At 58.4% G+C, this 17,584-nt stretch overlaps 1 protein-coding gene across 4 annotated transcripts in view; it reads right to left on the bottom strand.

The window, feature by feature from the left end:
• Positions 1-17,584, bottom strand: part of TBC1D22A (TBC1 domain family member 22A) — a 315,289-nt gene that overhangs the window by 12,580 nt on the left and 285,125 nt on the right. Inside the window, exon 13 of one of the 4 annotated variants that reach the window (XM_068561088.1) lies at positions 16,140-16,416. The exons of 2 other annotated variants lie outside the window; for them this stretch is intronic. In XM_068561088.1, the coding sequence (XP_068417189.1) occupies positions 16,267-16,416 (150 nt within the window). In that variant the 3' untranslated portion in view covers positions 16,140-16,266. Of the gene's footprint in view, positions 1-16,139; positions 16,417-17,584 lie in introns of those variants that run through there. One more of the 4 variants, XM_068561090.1, reaches the window with a different exon arrangement.

Genomic DNA, 17,584 nt, shown 5'->3' with positions numbered 1-17,584 from the left:
TGAGCGTGTAGGGGCCCGTGTGCCGGTCGGGCCACGTCCACGGGACCAAGAGGAGGTCCCGAGGAGGGGCACTGGCCGGTGGGCACGAGGCTCCCCTGCACCTGCGTCTCACCTTCCTGGGGGCCCCTCCCGGCTGCCGTCACCTCCTGAGCCCCCCAGCGGTGCCTGGAAGGTGGGGCTGGTGGGCCCTGGGTGAGCGGAAGCTGCCTTACTCCGCCCTTCACCCCCCCCCACCACCCCCCCCCCGCTTGCCTTTATGCTGCAGGCAAAAGGGCCTTTTCCCCTCGGGAGAAGGGGAAAGAACCTTCTAGAATGAGTAGACAAACTCCGGGAGAGGAACTCTGGGTCACAAATGTCCCCTTACAGCTCACTTACAATGCGCAGCTCCACCGAGGGCCTCTGGCAGCCCTGGTGCGAAGCTCTGACCTACGGAAAGAGACAGAAGCCCCGAAAGGAGACAGAAGCCCCGGCTCAGGAAGGTTGCGGGGAGGGGGAGGGATGGGGATTGGGCGGCTCGGGCTCTTTTTCTACGAAAGAAGCCAAAGGAGTGGTATTTTAGAACACCCTTACCCTGGGTGCTGGCGAAAGGTTTGCGCCTCCCACCCCTCCAAGCACACGATGCCCTGAGACCCTCCGTCCAGGGGCATCTGGCCTGACCCGGAGCGATGGGGCAAGGGCCTCGGAAACCTCCGACTAAAGGGCCGACTCTGGCGGGAGGCCGGGGAGGCCGCGGAGCAGGACACACGTGAGAGGAGGAGGACGCGTCGGGGCAGTGAGCCGTGAGGCTCTCCCGTGTCTCCTGGATGCCAAGGCCCCCGCGCCTCCTCCCGGTCTCTGCCAGGCCCCAGGGACCGAGCCCTGGGCAGGTTCCTCCAGGCAGGGCCCTTCCTGCGTGTGCAGGTCCAGAACGCGCAGCACAGAGCACGCGGGGCCGAGGGGACCCTGCAGACAGGGCGGCCGGGAAGGGACCCCAGGCTCCCCAGGCCCGGCTCTGTGATTCAAGCCCCTGCTTCCCAGACACTGGGCGCTGCATAAACATCCCTCCAGGGGGACACTGTCCACTGAGCTACAGGACAAGTGCCCCGACGGTGAGGTTTAAAATGCAAGCTTCTTCCTGGAAACTGTTCAAAACTAATGAACTAGCTGCACGGCAGGGCTTTTACCTCCTGATTCCAGTAAGACCCGGGCTGTAAATCGCCTGGCGTTCGGACACTTTCCTTTTGTTTTCAGGAATGTTAAAGGGTCACCGTCAAGTACTCTGGACCTGAGATTTACGGACTTTTAGGGGCAGAAGTGTCTCTTCAGTCTTCATCAATTCAGAAAGGTGTTTAAAGAGGAGATTCTCCTCCGCCCCCTACCCTCATCTGCTCCACCAAGGGTCTCAGCGACAGAAGGGACACTGCTGGGCTGAAGCTGGGACTGGGGGTGGGGAAAGAGTTGGCTCCCAGGTCCTGTTCCACTGGCATGGCCCACTCCCTGGGAGACAGAGGCAGAGTTTCCAGGAGAGGCCCTCCCAGAGGCCAAGGCTTCGGTTCGGGTGTTCTCTTTCCAGAGCCACATTCTGGGGAGGTGTGTGGTTCCTTATGATGTCTCCACAGCGCGGTCACCCTCAGGGCCTTTATATGATTTTACCATATGACTCAGTTCCTTGAGGGCAAAGGCTCGGACAGACTAGGCCCAGCAGGCCTCCGGAACTCCACCATGCTCGACTGAGAGCATCAGGGCATGTGTCCAAGTAAATGTTGAGTGGAGGGTAGGTGGGCAGATGGATGGATGGATGGATGGATGGATGGATGGATGGATGGGCGGGTGGGTGGGTGGATGGGTGGGTGGATGGATGGATGGATGGATGGGCGGATGGATGGATGGATGGATGGGCGGATGGATGGATGGATGGGCAGGTAGATGAATGGATGGGCGGTGGATGGATGGATCAATGGGTGGGTGGATGGATGGATGGATGGATGGGCAGATGGGTGGGTGGATGGCTGGATGGATAGATGGATCAGTGGGTGAGTGGATAAATGGGTGGATGGATGCAGGGGCAGGTAGGAGGATGGACAGATAAAAAAGTAAACAAAACAACGTCTGGGATGGTCCTGAAAGTAGGCTGTGGCTCTAACCTTCCCACTGGAAGCCAGCTAGTCCCGCGAGCAGCCAACCTCAGCCTGAGCCTGTGGGGCCACAGCTGTACCAGATTCCGTACGTGCTCCCAGCGCCTGGCAGAGGGCCTAGCACACAGGAGGCTTATGTTCCATTAGCACCGTTACTGATCAAACTGATGCATAAAAATGCGAACACATTCTGTGCCAGATAACCATTTCATAGAACAGAAATTTCAGTCGCATTCATGTTTTATCCCGTTGAGTGCTACTTGGGAACTAGTGGAATCTGACAAATAAAACTGTAATCTTTAAACTAAGATATTAGCCAAGTCAATCCCTTCCCTTCCTTTCCTGCTTCCCTCCCTCCCTCCCTCCCCAGGAAAACACAGCACAAAAAAATAATCCAATACTAAATACTAATACTAATCCAATACTAATCCAATCCCCAATACTAAACGTGGCCAACAAAGGAAAAAACCTACACCTTGAAAGAGGTGTTTGGTACCAATCTCTCAGCCCCATTTCTTCTTGCAGAATCGTGGTGCCTGCGATTGGGCAGGCGGGTTGGGGTGTGGCTGGGAGCCCAGGTATGGAGTTGGACTGCCCTGGGGTCTGGTCAGCTGTGTGACCCTGGGCGGTCCATCTCTGAACCCCAGATGTAGGGACAACCCCACCCTCTGGCAGAGCTCTTTCAAGGATTAAAATGTTACACGTAAAGAGCACAGCGAGCTCTGCCAAAGACACACGAAACACGGGGCAGCCCTTAGGAGGGCTGGGATCTGGGCCTCTCACTGGGGAGAGCAGGACAGCGAGGACAGGGGACCTGACCAAGGCCCTAACCCCGGCCGTGGAGGCTGAATCCGAGGTCCCCTCCAGCTAGCGCCCACTCAGGGCCGCCTGCTGGCTGGTAGTGGGGAGGAGCATGTGTTTTTTTTTTGGGGGGGGCCAAGTTCTCATAGGACCGACGCACCACCTCGGCACCAAGAACCACGTGGCAAGTGGCCCGCCACCAGCCCAGGCCCAGAGCAGCAACACTGAAGCGTCCAGGACCACCCCCAGGGCCACCATGTCCAGCTGCCGGGCTGCAGGTGGAGGGCAGGCCGGGCAGGGGCAGCTCCCCAGGGCCTGGCCGGCTGCCACGCCAGGGAAGCTTCCAGGTAAACAGCCCGCTTCCTGAACCGCCCCACGTGACCCGGGAGACCCAGCTTAAAACAGGTGGAGCCAACTGGCCACCAGGAAAAAAGCGACAGTTCCACACACACACTCAGCGCCTGTGCAATCTGATTATTTCCACTGATTTCTAAATACATGCAGCTCAACTTCTGCTCAAAATTATGTCCACTGCTCCCAAGGAGGAGAAATCGCCTAAAGAGTCGCTGGGCTTCACTGGGGGCGTTGTGGCTGCTCCTCCCGCCCTGTCTCCAGCGTGACAGAGGTGTCACCTAACGACGCGGGGGGGAGGGCGTGCAGAACCAGACTGGTATTTAAGAGTGCGACTCTAACCAAGGGCGACCGTATCACAGGAGGCGTCACGCTGTTTGACTCTGCGACAGGTTCACAGGCTGGCGTGCACGTCCCAGCAGGAATGAGGTTTATTCCAACGGGATTATTTGGAGACATAAACCCAACACTGGGGGCTCCCCTGGTGGCGCAGTGGTTAAGAATCCGCCTGCCAGCGCAGGGGACACGGGTTCGAGCCCTGGTCCCGGAAGATCCCACGTGCTGCGGAGCAACTAAGCCTGTGCGCCACAACTACTGAGCCTGCGCTCTAGAGCCCGTGAGCCACAACTACTAAGCCTGCGCCCTAGAGCCTGCGAGCCACAACTACTGAGCCCGCGAGCCACAACTACTGAGCCCGCGTGCCGCAACTACTGAGCCCGTGCGCCTAGAGCCCAGCGCTCTGCAACAAGGAAAGCCACCGCAAAGAGAAACCTGTGCATGGCAACGAAGAGTAGCCCCCGCTCACCGCAACTAGAGAAAGCCTGCGTGCAGCAACGATTACCCAACACAGCCAAAAATAAAAAATAAATTAAATTAAAAACAAAAACAAAACCAGCACCAAGAGCCAAGCCTCTCCCCCGCAGCAACGCCTGAGTACAAACGTGCACGTCGGCTACGGCAGCACCAGTGCAGGCCCACGGCAAGCACTGGCCCCCGGACAGGAAGTGGCCGAGAGCAGATGAGGGAGTCTGCAGACAGGGGCTGGCCCGTCGCCCTGAGACCCCTGGGGAAGGTGGCTTCACACCTGTCCCCGTGGGTCACCCTCCGCACGGCCCCTATCGGGACCCCGTGGGAGCACAGTCTCAAAGCTCCCTGCGGAGAACAAGAAGGGTGGCAACCCCGGTATGACAGCGATGAAGGAGCTGGGGTCCTCCAGGGCACCTCAGTGCCTGGGCGACGTGGGTCCCGGGCGCGTACCCCGGATAGGGTGTGTGGGACATGTGGCCGCACGTGGTACCACGCCAGTGCCAACTGTATCCTCTGAGATGCTCCAATCAGCAACCTCCGCCCCGGCCCCGCCCCCTCCCCGCAGCAGTTACGCCGGGGGGAGTGGCCTTTGGAGGCCTGAGTCCTGGTTCCTAATCGGTCACTGATGAGCCCAGGGGTGACTCAGTGTGGACACACAGCAGTGAAACACATGAGGTCAACTTCTGGCAAAGGCTCGGTGTGGGACTCATGAGGGTCTTTCCAGGCCAAGGGGCCCAAATCCAGGCTGGGCCACCAGGGGGGATGGCCACAGCCTCCAGAGCCGGCCGCACGTGGGTTCTAGGCTCCTGCCGAACAGGCAGCTGGGAAACACACAGCTGTCCACTGACACCCTGAGGAGGCCCCCCAAGGACGTGCCGGCCTGGACGGGAAGAGGAGGCACCTGCTGGAGCCCTCGCCCCCGAAGGGACGACGTGCCAAGCAGGGCCCCGGGGGGGCGGGGGGGGGGGCACTGCAGACACACGGTTCTCGCAGCTTCTCCAGGAAAACACACCCACGTCACGCCCAGCTGCAGGTACCCGCGGTCCGCTGCCTGACCCACTGCCATGCAAGGCCGAGGGCACGTGGGGTGGGGCGTGTGTCCTCAGCCGGAACACACAAAGCACACAGAGAGCAGTGGGCGGGGCCCAGTACCTCCACTGTCACTTTCACAGGCTGTAACTCTGGGCGTTCTCCTTCAGGAAGGGTCGGGGGGCCTGGGGGGACCCTGAGATGCTCTACCTTCCCAACTCCTTGACTAAGATAGCGGGCCTCAGAACTACAGGGGACTAGGAATCCTTTAGGTGACAGTGACACCAGCAATGAGTCTCCACGAGCACCTGTGCTCCCCCTGCATCCGTGACAATCCTGAGAGCGGGTGCTGGTCCCCATCCCTCAGAGGAAGACGCTGAACGCCACACAGGGACACACTCTGGTCTCGGCTGTGAGGTTCGCCGGCGGCTGGAGGTGCTCAGCAGGGTGGGGTCCCTGCTTCGGGCGCAGAGAGTGAGGCTGGGGACGGGGGCAGCGTAGCTCCCGCAGGCAGAGCCCCAGGAAAGCCTGCCCCAGCAGAGAAGGAAAGATGGCGGGCACGGTGGGGTCCTCAGCTCCCTGACAAGAGGCAGCAGGTGTCCCGTCTGCCTGCTGCGAGGGGCGTGAGGAAGGGCGGGAGGCCGGGTGTCCGCAAAGCTCCCGCATCCCGTCCAGCTGGACCCTCCACCCACGCCGGCCCAGCTGAGGATCAGACACGCTGAATAAGAGAAGAGCAAATATTGTTTCTTTGCATGAGGAATTACAAGATCAATGCAACTTCTTCTGTGTGCTATATCTCAATAAACAAACACCCCGAAATTGAATTCAGAAATCCTATCGTGTTTGCCCTGAAAATCCTCAGACTAATTAGGGTAACAAAATGAACGTTCTGTACAGATCAAGGGCTTTTAGGATTGAAAGTGGATCGTAAGGCAGATTTCTTAGAGCACTTCCATCAGTTTCATCACATCTGTTATTTATGCGGCACGAGGGGAAAGGACTTGGTGAGCCCAGGACCTTGTGGCCGAGTTTGCTACCTTTGCGCTGGACCCCCTCCAGGGGCCGGAACGGGTGAGCCAGGCCTGCGGGGGGCGAGCGTGCCACCGGTCACCACCGCGCCTGGACGGCAGCAGTCCCCACTCCAGGGCCCCGGGTGTGCTAGACAGTCCCCACCCCCCGCTGCTCTCTGAGTTCCTCTCGGGACCTGGTCCTGGGATGGGCGGTGAGTGGGGGGAAGTGGCCACCACTCGGGGTCACACGGGGGTGGTGGCCAGGGGTCGAGCCCAGGACTACTGAGTCACCCGGGCTCTTTGTGCCCCAAGTCTCTGGGTCCGAGGGGGCGTGTGTACAGCCCCATCCCCCAGAGATCTCCCGCCACCCACCGGAGCCTCCCAGGAAGGGCCTGGGCCGGGGCCGTGGCCACAGTGGGGCTGAGGAGGGGTGGCCATGGCTGGGAGCCACAGGAAGCTGGCACCCGAGCCCTGCAGTCCCTGCGCTTCTCTGTGCCTCGTTTTCCAGCCTGAAAGGGGGAATCTGAGGCCCCCAAAACCACCTGCTCCTGCCCGGGACCTGCTCTGCCAACTCCACCCAGCCACCCGGGCAGCCCCTAAACGGGTCCCCCTGGCCAACATCTCCAGCCCGGATGGCCCTATCAGGACGGTGCTGCCACACGGCCACGTCCTCAAGGATGAACGGAGCACGCACCCCTCCATACGGCAACCCCTCCCCGGCACAGAGCCCTGGGGGCCTGGGGGTGTGCGATGGCCACGTGGAAACCCAGGACGTGGTTAAATGAGGACCCAGGAGAGAGGACGGAACCACCGCGAGGCACAGGGCCTCCTTCCACAAGGCAGCCCAGGAGCCAGCGGCTATCCCAGCTAATCCCGGGCTCGGCAAGAGGACACGGCCGAGGGACGTTTGATTTCTTTCTGTCCCAGGTTTACAGGAAGCGTCACAGGCTTCTCCGCCTTGGCAGCCCATGTAAGTGGCTGCTAAGCCTATTAGGGTCGGCTCCATCCCTCCAAGTTTTGCCACCGGAAAATCCTGAATCAGACCTGCCCACATCCAGGAAGCCTCCGAAGCAGTGCGGGGCCCATCGGCATCTGGGGAGGCAGAGTGCCGCCGACCAGCTGGCCCAAGAGCCACGCACGCTTCCCTTACACCCCGGCCAGCGCATCCACGCGGGGCGGCAGGCCCACCCCCAGGTCTGTGTGGTGGTGTTTCCACGCTGGTGTTTTCATGCGGGTGTCCGTGGAAGGTGCAGGATGGACCGCGTGACAGCCGAGGGGGGGGGGCTGTGAGGGAGACGTTTTAATAAGGCCCGAGATGTGATTACATTTCTTCAGGGACTGAACAGATGAGCTTCTCCGAGTTGATCTACCTTAGATATCACACACCATTAATGAGATAATAAGGGCCTTTCAATTAATGATTTGAATGGTGGGTGTAATTTTTTTCTTTAATGGCAAGACTAATTCACAGCAGAAATGAGCAGGGAGAGATGCTCTCAGCTGCCCTCCACCTCACCTGCAGGGCCGGCCCGTCCTGATGGAGGCTCGGCTGGGAAACCTCCAGACCAAGTGGGCTGTCAGGATGCAATCCAGGCCCCAGGGAGGGAAAGGGCCTCAGTGCTGGGGTTGGAATGTCACTCTCCACCAGGAAAGAGAAATTCTTCCTTTGTGAAAGGGAGGGCGGGGGAGGGACGGAGGAGGGAGGGAGAGGATGGGGGAGGGGAGGGGGAAAGGAGGATGGGGGAGGGGAGGGAGGGCAGGTGGAGGTGGGGATGGGGAGGGAACAGGAGAGGAGGGGGGACCCACCAGTGCTCCCAGGGGTCCTAAAAAGCAGCCCTGCAGAACCAGAGTCACTCCCCCAGCAGATCCCAACTTTGCCTCACAAGCTGGAATTGCCTGGGCCTTCAGAGGCACCCAATAGTGAAAGCCAAAGCCTGCACCGCGGGCAGCCCTGGCTGGGCAAACTCTGGGGACCTGTGTCACGCTCAGGCTCTGGGGCCTGGGGACGGCCGCCCCAAGCAGCCCTCAGCAGGGCGGGCTCACAACCTGCTCGGTCCCTGACCCAGGGACTTTCAGAGGTGCCACATAACAAGGAATTAAAATGCAGCCAAACTTCACACTAAATATTTTTTCTTATACAGCATAAAAGGATTTTTTAAATTATTATTTTGAAATTATTTAGTGGCAAGTAATTCACTTAAGATCGGCTACGATTCCTAAGAAGCCCTTGTGTGTGCCGGGACCGCTGTGAAGTGACAAACTCTAACCCACGTTTATGCTCAAACATCGTCACGTTTAAATAAAGATGAACAGTGAATGAAATGGACAGGATGTTACTTTTTATAGACGTCACCTGAATGTTCGCTGACTTCACCTTCTGGAGCCCACTTTTTCCAAGTCGCAAAGAACACACGCTGCTTCCTGAGACTGCGGTGGCCGCCCTGCCCCAAGCTTGAGCCCAAACTGGGTCCTGAGTGAGGCTGAATCTCCACGTGAACTCGATGGCCATCCCAGGGAAGCTGCGGCCTCGGTTCAAAATGTGTCATGTAGATAATCCACAGATCCTGAAGATTCTCCCAGGCCTGACAAACAGCGCCACGCTGCCACCCGACACGGCTGGGGCGTGGGAAACGGCCACCCTCGGCCCGGCCAGGCCCGCTTGCAGACTGAGGACGAGAGCTTACGGGTCTGAGCTGCGAGCTGACTCTGGACCCCCAGCTGGGGGGACCCGCAGGGAGGTGCAGCCCTCAGAGGGGCGCTGGCAGCCGGCTCCTGGTCACTCCGCACTGACGGTCAGAAGCGCCTTCCGCCGAGAGGAAGAGCACGTGAACCCGGGAGAGGCGGACAGCAAGGGCCCAGCTCCAGCCTCGTCTGTCAGAGGAGGCCTGGTGGCCCCGCTGTGCCCACAGCGTCCCTGCCCCGCGAGGCAGTGCCTCCGGCTTCCCCGTGTGTCCAGGGCTCAGCCCAGGAAGACGCAACCCGCCCGCCAGGAGAGAGGCAGCGGCAGGCCGAGGAGTTTCTTGTCCGCTTTGTGGCCGTGGATCTTACAGGAAACAGCAGCGGCCCAGCCGCGGAGCTCACACCCCTGTTGTGTGTCACAGCACCGTCAGGAGGACGCGGGGTGGGTTCACTGCTGGCCCGGCCCCTGCAGCAGATTCCGCATTTCCGCACTTCAAGAGGAACCCACTTCCACCTGCCAAGGACACGCCCCTCCAGCAAGATCGTAAACACACACGGCACTTCCTGTGCACCCAGGTAAGCAGGACAGGACACCGGAGCCGGAGGGAACTGAGCACCCACCCGTGGCACCCGTGCGTGGCGGTGCCTCCGCGTCACCGCGGGCCCCGGTCCCCCGGATCGGGACCTCTGGGGTCGAGAGCCAGGGACCTGGGCTTTCAGAAGCTCCCAGTCTATTCAGGTCCCCGACATGGGACAGATGGACACAGAGGAACACGGGAAGCTCAGAGGCCAGGGGCCATCCGGGATGCCAACTATTGACCAGGATCCCAGAAAGAGAAACATGGCGTGAGTCCACAGCTCGGGAAACTGTCCCGAGATGGAGACCTGGCGTTTTGCAGACTGAACGGGCCCAATGACCACTCCGGCAGGATGACAGAAAGACACCTCACCAGACGCCTCAAGCAGGGGACAGACAAAAGCCCCCAGAGGCGGGCCGTGGGCAGAAAGGTGGGGATAAAGGCCCGGAGTCAGATGGCACTACATTTCTCAGCAGCAGCGCTGGGCAAGAGGAGAGCGTGGAGTGGCGTGCTCAACGGCCAGAGGGGCCGGCTCCACCCTCCACGCCGTCCCGTGCCCGAGGGAGGACGGGACACCCTCACCCTGACTCCCCGCCGTGCTCCTGGACTCTGCGGGTGGCAGGGGATCGGGCTGCGGGAGCACCAGCCCAGCGAGGGGGCAGGGAGCGCCCTGGGCAGGACACCGGGAGGACGCTGCGTGCAGTGCCCACTCGCGGGATTTCTGGAGAAGCTGCCACTTCCGATAAACCACGGGGGGTGGGTGAACCTGTGAAGAATTCACAGAGAACGTGGGGACACAACCGCTAAGTCCAAGGGTGACAGGAGGGGACCGACTGACTCCCGCGAGCGGCACTTGGCCCCCACGCGGGGCAGCCCGGCCAGGCCACCCTCTGACCAGGACGCTGGGAGCCGGGGGCCGTGGGGGGCAAGAGCGAATCCGCACCTTCCCTTTCTGCTTGCAAAGTCGTTATTTAAATAAATCAAGAAAGAGCTATTTAGAAAGACACAGGTAAATACAAAACACAAAAACTAAAGACAACCTAAGATTGAAACTGGCGCCTTTTGAAGTGAGGGGAAGGTGGGGAGAAGGAATGGCTTGTTTTTGGTGAAAAGGCCTTTAGAACTTTCCGTCTTTTAAAAATATACATACATAAGTAGCTTTAACATTTTTAAAAAAATTGTGATGACTGGGGTTGGGCAAGAACACACGGGGACAGTGCCAACCCCACCCACCCCTCTCCGCTTTCTGTTCGAAAACCCTCTGCTGAGCGGTCTTCCGAGAACTGATGGAAATGCCACACCTGAAGGGAAACCGCTGGACCGCCACGCAAGAATCCTCAGGATCTGAACTTCAATGAGGGCCGCGTAACTACAAAGCCGACACTGTCTCATCTCAGCTCTTGTTTACACTCCTACTGGACCCCGGCCGCACCCGTGGCTCAGGAGCGCGCGGAGCCCATGGTGACGGGGCGAGCAACGCAGAGCCTGAGAATCACCACCGAAGGGGTGACAGCGCTCATCACGGCACCCCCGCAAGAAGAAAAAGAAAATTGGGCACAGGGAGCAGGTGCGGACGGGCCCCCGGCTCTGGCCCGCGGGCGCTGCCGGCTCAGGCTGTCCGTACAGGCATGTGCACTTTCACTCGGGCCCGAGGCCAGGTGTGGCCAGGCGTGGCCTGGTGACGCGCGGACACAGAACGGCACGCGGGCTCTCCAGGTGGCAGTTAGCGGCCTGGGTGCAGCCCCGGGGCCACCAGGCCCAGCGGGGCCCCGCGGGCTCGGGTTCCATGTGCTCATCCCCCGGAGAGAGCAGGACCCGCCGCAGTGAGGGCTGATTTAATAAGAGCACAGCCATGTCTGAGGATGGTGGTCGTGGGACATAGGCTCCCACGTCTGTTCTTCAAACGCCCGTGGAGAGGGCAGTTCTTAAAGGGACACGACCCGTGGGAGGGCAGGGGCCACCAGGGGGCTGGGTGGAGGCGGGGGCGGGAACCCAGCGAGGGGTGGGGACAGCCAGCCCCTGCCTCCCCTCCCACTCTTCACTCACTGAGACTGCCAAGCGCACCGCCACCCGCAGGGGCCTGTCCTCGGGGAAGACGGAGAACTACGGAAACGTGTCGCGGACACTGGGGTGGCAGGAGGGGCGGGCGGGCGTCAAGGCGAATCCCTCAGATCGGCGAGTCCAGGCCAGCGCACGGGGGGTGGGGGGGCACGGCAGGGGGTGAGGACCACCTGTCCCAAAGACAACGCGCACCCGGCACTCTCCGAGACCGGACACCTCGACCGGCAAGCCTGGCACGTGGACGGTCACTCCCTCCGCGGCCCAGCCCCTCCTGCCCCGCAGAGAAGGTGCTGCCGCGGGCACCGCACTGTCCCAACGGACCACACGGCGGACCACCCACCCTGCCACCCACCCAGCACCGTGCGAGCCCTCTTTCCTAAGAGCTTCACGATGTCACACTAGACTGCGTGGCAAGGGGTCGGCACCCCTAGAGCTCCTAGTCAGGAAAGGTCCCGGCAGCTGACACTCCGTCCACCTCCACGGCCACGCACACCCACACTTCAGCACGCATGCCACCCACGGGAGCACAGGAAAGCACGATCCACCGAAAGATTAGTTTTCAATTGACCCAATTTTGTCTTTAAAATGTCTTGAAATGATGAAGAAAGAGACAATTGATCTTTACGTTGACATTTCCTGACATTTGCTGCTTCAAATGAACACACGATGAAATACAAACCGTTGGAGGTTAACCCGTGGAAGGCCACTCGGCAGAGGAAAATCAGTGCCGCTTGACAAAGACGCACACCCTGCCCCGGGGCCATTCCTCTGACCCGGTGGAGGGGATGACGCCAGAGAACTAATTAGCTGCCTCGGGGGACTGAATGCACCGTGGATCAAAACAGCAACGGACTTGCCCAGGAGGTGCTGGAGCTCCAAACGCAGGCGAGCAGGATGGTACTGGAGGCGAGGCCGTGACCCCACGCTTGAGGCGTCAGTGACGGGGCGTCGGGTGGCCCCCCCAGAGGTCCCCACGGACGGAGGGCAGGAGGATCTTCCGGAAGGTCCCGCCAACTCTGCCAACTGGTTTCAGAGCGAAGGAAAGGAACGGAGTTGGGACGGGCAAAGGCACGCAAGGCGGCCCCTCCATCCTGTCGGAGGCTCCGAGACCTCACGGTCGTGGACACCCCACACCCACGGGGCAGAGGACACTCGCCGGGGGTGACGGCCCCCGCAGGTGTGAGCACAGGCTGTCTCCACTCCACCCGCTTCCACGCGTAATTCTAAAGCTGCAGGTGATCTTCAAAGGCCCGGAAGTCCAACCTGACAAAGGCTCTAGCTGACGAGCATTTACATGGAGGCCTCTGGCAAAGCAAACGAATTCCACGGGGCTGCGGCCAGAGGCTGAGCACACCGGGTGCCGGCGTCCAGGCCGGAGGACACGTAATGGGCGAGGGCAGGTGAGCGGTGAGGTCGCTTGGCCCCGCGTCTGCACGCCAAGCCCGGCTCGGTCTCCTCAAAGATCAGGCTTTGCATCTTGTTGTCTTTCTTTCTGTCTTTGTAAATCAGAGATGCCCCAGAGATTCTTTTAATGGCTTTATCAGTAGGCTCTTTAACAAAGATCCCAGAAGTCTGCGGCGAGGTGCATTTAGGGTGGCCTGCTGAGTGCAGCGCCAGGCCGGGAGATGGGGAGGCCAGCTGGGAGGGGGCTTGAAGGTCATGTACCGGAATCCAGCCCAGTCTGCACACAGATCCGGCATGGCTATTTAGAAATGACCTCTTCTAAGCCCTTCTCTGATGATAAGGAACCGATGACTTGGCAGAAAGAAGCCTGGTCCAATGAGTACAACACAGGCTTTGAGGATGACCGATGGGCTAGACCAGGCGGGGCCAGAACCCTCCGTCACGGCCCCCTGGCCAAAGGGAGGGGACAGCTGGGGCGCCGCGCGCAGCTTCCGAGCCGCCACGGGCAGGCGGGAGCACACCGGTGGGCACTGGGAGTCCTCACGTGAGACGGACACACTTCTCGCCCCTGGGGACCACGTGGTGTGCATGCCTGTGTCTGCATGTGCACATCTGTGTGAGCTGAGGGACAGAGTCTGCGGGGATCCCGGTGCAGTGGGACACCTGCTGAGACGTCCAGAGGACACTCAGGGACCTTGGAGCCCAGCGTCACTGAGCAGGGCCCCCAGCCAGGCATCTCACTAAGGGGTCTCACCTGCTTAAGGCGGGAATTAACCCGAGTGAGAAAATCATGCTGACCACTCACTGAGAGGACGTGGAAAATACAACAAACATTCAAACAGGAAAATTAAAATATCCATAATTCTACTAACCTAAACTAAATGACGCAAACACTGTGACCTGCTTCTGTTAAGTCTTTTTTAATTATTTATTTATTTATTTATTTTATTATTTATTTGGCTGTGCTGGGTCTTAGTTGCAGCATGTGGGATATAATTCCCTGACCAGGGATTGAACCTGGGCCCCTGCATTGAGAGTGTGGAGTCTTAGCCACTGGACCACCAGGGAAGTCCCTGTTAAGTCTTTTTATTGTGCATATAAGACAAGCAAACTTGGGATCATTTCTACATGTATATATACATGTAAATATATATATGCATTTTATATATATGTACACATGTAGGTGTGTTCCCTATATGTGTAGTGTATAGATTTGTAATGTTGAACACATGTACACATATTTTATATACATACGAAGATTGTTTACATGTGTAGATCATGTGTGCATCTTACATGTGTATACATGTGTTTATACACGTGTATATATATATAGACGTGTGTGTTTTACATGTATGGACATATATAGACGTGTGTGTGTGTGTGTGTGTGTGTGTGTACGTGTGTAGATGTGTGTGATTTCGGGTCACACTTTTCCCCCCACACAGAAATATCCTGAGAGCACTTTCCAACATCAGTGACTATTATTTGAAGATGTGATTTTTGGTAGTTAGAAAACATTTCAGCCAGCAACATACGATAATCCAGGGCACTCTTCTGCCAACGTTGGATATTTAGGCTTTTGACGATTTGTTTTTCCGTAATTATAAGCAAGCGGCATTACTGGATCAAAGGTAAGACTCTTGACATAGATTATTAACAGCTCTCCAGAAAGGTTGTATCTTACACCCCTTGTAGGAATGAAGGAACAGGCCTGCTTTATGCCAACTTCACCGATTTTAAGAAAGTGCATTTTAAAGAGCATAGCTAAGTTGACAGGTAGCATCTGTTTCAACTTTCAGTTCTTCACATATGATCGGAGGACATCTCAGTTTTCCTGGACAGCCTGTCTCACCGTACTGATCATCTCCACCCACTGTCTTTCCCACGTAGACATTTTCTTCTTAGTTATTTGTTTATGATCTTTCAGACATACAGACATTTACTATTTCAAGGCTTAGCTTAAAACGTGTCACCTGAGAGAGAGCTGGCACTTTCTCAGCTTAGGCACCCGGGACCATTTGCAATAATTTGGGGTGTTTCGGTCCCCAAAGTCATATACGTTCTAGCCCCAACTGAGTGGGAGGGTGAGGCTGTGGCTGGGAATTCTCCAGGGAGACTTTCCTTCATTCCTGTCCCGTTCAGAGCCAAGTCTTAGAGAAGCAAGAATCCACACGCCCAGCTCTGTGTGTCGGGCTTGCTCGCTTGGGTTCACGGGTCCTGACTCACGCAGAGGGTTTCTCACTCAACATCCACCTGCTCAGGCTCTAGGTTCTCTTTCGTGCCCTGTGCCAGGCTGTCTGCACTTGGGGGCTGCCCACCCCCCCAGCAGGAGCCAGCAGCTGCCCTCAGGGCCAGCACCAGTTCCATGCTGGCTACTCCTTGAAGAGTCCACAAATTTAGAAAATCCACTTTTCATGTCCATGGTGTGTGTGTGTGTGCATGTGCCACATGGGGGAGGACGAGGGGGGCCTCACTGAGCACTTAGCCATCATCCTGCAGAAACAGAAGGATACTGCAGATTTTATGGGACAGTCCCTGGTCTTTCCCCAGGTATTTGAGGTTGTCGATTTGAGATATTCTTTAGCATGTCAAGGTGAATGTTCTCTTATTTCTACTTTATTAAGAGTAGGGTTGGTTCTTCCTTTCTGTTAAACTCAGGAGAAGCTACTGAATCTCTTAAGACCCCCTGTGCCCTGATGCCGCTGGTTTACTGCTAGGATGTTACAACAACAGTGAGCAGGGAGGAGTGCACACAGCTGCCCTGACCTTGGGGGGCCTGGCTGCAAGGCTGCCCCTGGCTGGCATCTGGAGCTTGGCTCCTGCAAGCTGGAGCTGTGTCTCCGGGGCCAGCCTGCCAAGACTGCCTGCACCAACCACAGGATGCACGGTGGGCACTGGCTGTCCTTCCGGGATCTGGAATTTTGGTGGGCAGAGGGTGCCTCCGCCACCTGCCCCAGTAAAAACCTTGGGCCTGGGCTTCCATCAGCTCCTGGAGGGAGGCGGGTTCTGCGGGGCTCAGGCGGGGAGGGCGTGAGGAGCCACTCATCAACCCACTTCCTAAGCCATCCATTTACTTTATCATTGGTCCCTTCACAGCCTTTTATCATAAGCCAACTTGACTTTTCCATCTCTAACTTCTTCAGTTAAAGAGTTACTAGCCTTTTTTAAAAAAATGTTTTTAAATAATAAAAAGCATTTCGCCCATGAATTTGTTTACAAGCCCAGCACAGGCCACACCCCACACGTTTGTTTTTTTCCCTTTGCAGGTCACCAATTATTAGGGCGTTTCGAGTATTTTGTGATGGGGCTGATTGAGGTTCACTGATAGAAGAAGGGGACCAAGAACTGCAAATGTGAACTTTACAGACAGTAAAGAGGAGTCTACAAGGTCCCATGTGTTTTTAAATTTACTCTACAATTACAGGATCACTTTCATCTTGACCCACGTATTTTGAAGAGGGCTCTCTCATTTCCAAATGCTTGATTACTCAGGTTTAACTTTCTTAAACACAGATGCGTCTCCTCCTGCGGCTGCTCCACTCGACGTCTTTCTGTTTGCAAAGTTTTAGACTCAGGTTTAACCTGCAGACAGAGGGAGACTTTGACAAAGTGAGACGTGGACCACCGCGTCCAACACCCCAGAGCCTCTGCCAGACAACGTCTAACAGCAGAGGCACCTCCGAGCCGTGGGCCGCGCTGCGGACTGTGGCCGCTTCCCCCTCGAAGTCCACGGGAAGACCACCAACCTCGCTGCCCCCGAGTCTGCGCGGGCTGCCCACCCGTCCCTCTGGGTTCCACGTGCCTCACACCCTGTGGGCGTGTCCATCTACCCACCCCTCCGCGCCCCCCAACCTCCCCCCCCAGGTCCGCCCCCGCCCCCTTAGGGCTCCTCCTCCAGCCTTACGGCCCCGCCTCCGACTGCAGGGGTCCCGTTCCCACCCCTGGCTCCCCTGCCCTGTTAAGGAAGCCGCGTGGCTCCCTCGTGCCCTCTCAGGCTCCTCTCCCGATCACCACGCACACCCCGAGCCCGCACGCTCAGCCCCAGCCTCACTGACTCACTTCCCTTGCAGCGCAGGCCGGTACCTGATCCGCTCCAGATCCGGGTCCCTGGTTCTAGCGCCCCAACCTGCTCCCGCACCTGACCCCTGGCCTCACAATACACAGCGCCCTGCTGTCCCCGCCCACTACACCCCCAGCCAGCCCAGCCCCTCGTGGGTGGAAACGGAGTCTCGTGACAGACAGCACAGGGTCCGGCGCAGAGGGAGGGCCTGAGGGGACACCAGAGCAGACAGACGCCTCCCCCTGGGCGCTGCCCCTGCCTGTCCCCACCTGGTCCCCGCCGAGCGGCAACCTGCGATCGAAGGAGACGAGGGGAAGGGCCTGCGTGAGAGGAGGCCCCACCGCCAGGGGTGCGGGGCACGGCGGCCACCACGCACACACTGAGCCCCCTCCGTGGACCGGCTGGGGTTTCCAGGCGGGGCCCTACACCCGGCCTCACCCGGGCTCACAGCCTCCCGGGGCTGGCGGCCACCACGCACGCACGGGAAGCCGTTTCTCCCCGTGAGGCTCGTCGTTCATCAACATATATGCAGCAGCCGATTACCTTCTCAGAAATATTTACAGACCTCTGAGCTCCCGAGGTCCCCGCAGAGAAGGTCCCTGATTTCACTGGAAGTTCCACGCTCTGTTCACCATAAATTAATTGCTTTGTCTACTCTGAAAAACAAAGCACTGCATGCTGCTGCCTCTT

This window comes from Eschrichtius robustus, chromosome 13 (genome assembly GCF_028021215.1).
Source record: "Eschrichtius robustus isolate mEscRob2 chromosome 13, mEscRob2.pri, whole genome shotgun sequence".
Taxonomy (NCBI): domain Eukaryota; kingdom Metazoa; phylum Chordata; class Mammalia; order Artiodactyla; family Eschrichtiidae; genus Eschrichtius; species Eschrichtius robustus.
This window is presented reverse-complemented; position numbering and strand designations above follow the sequence as displayed.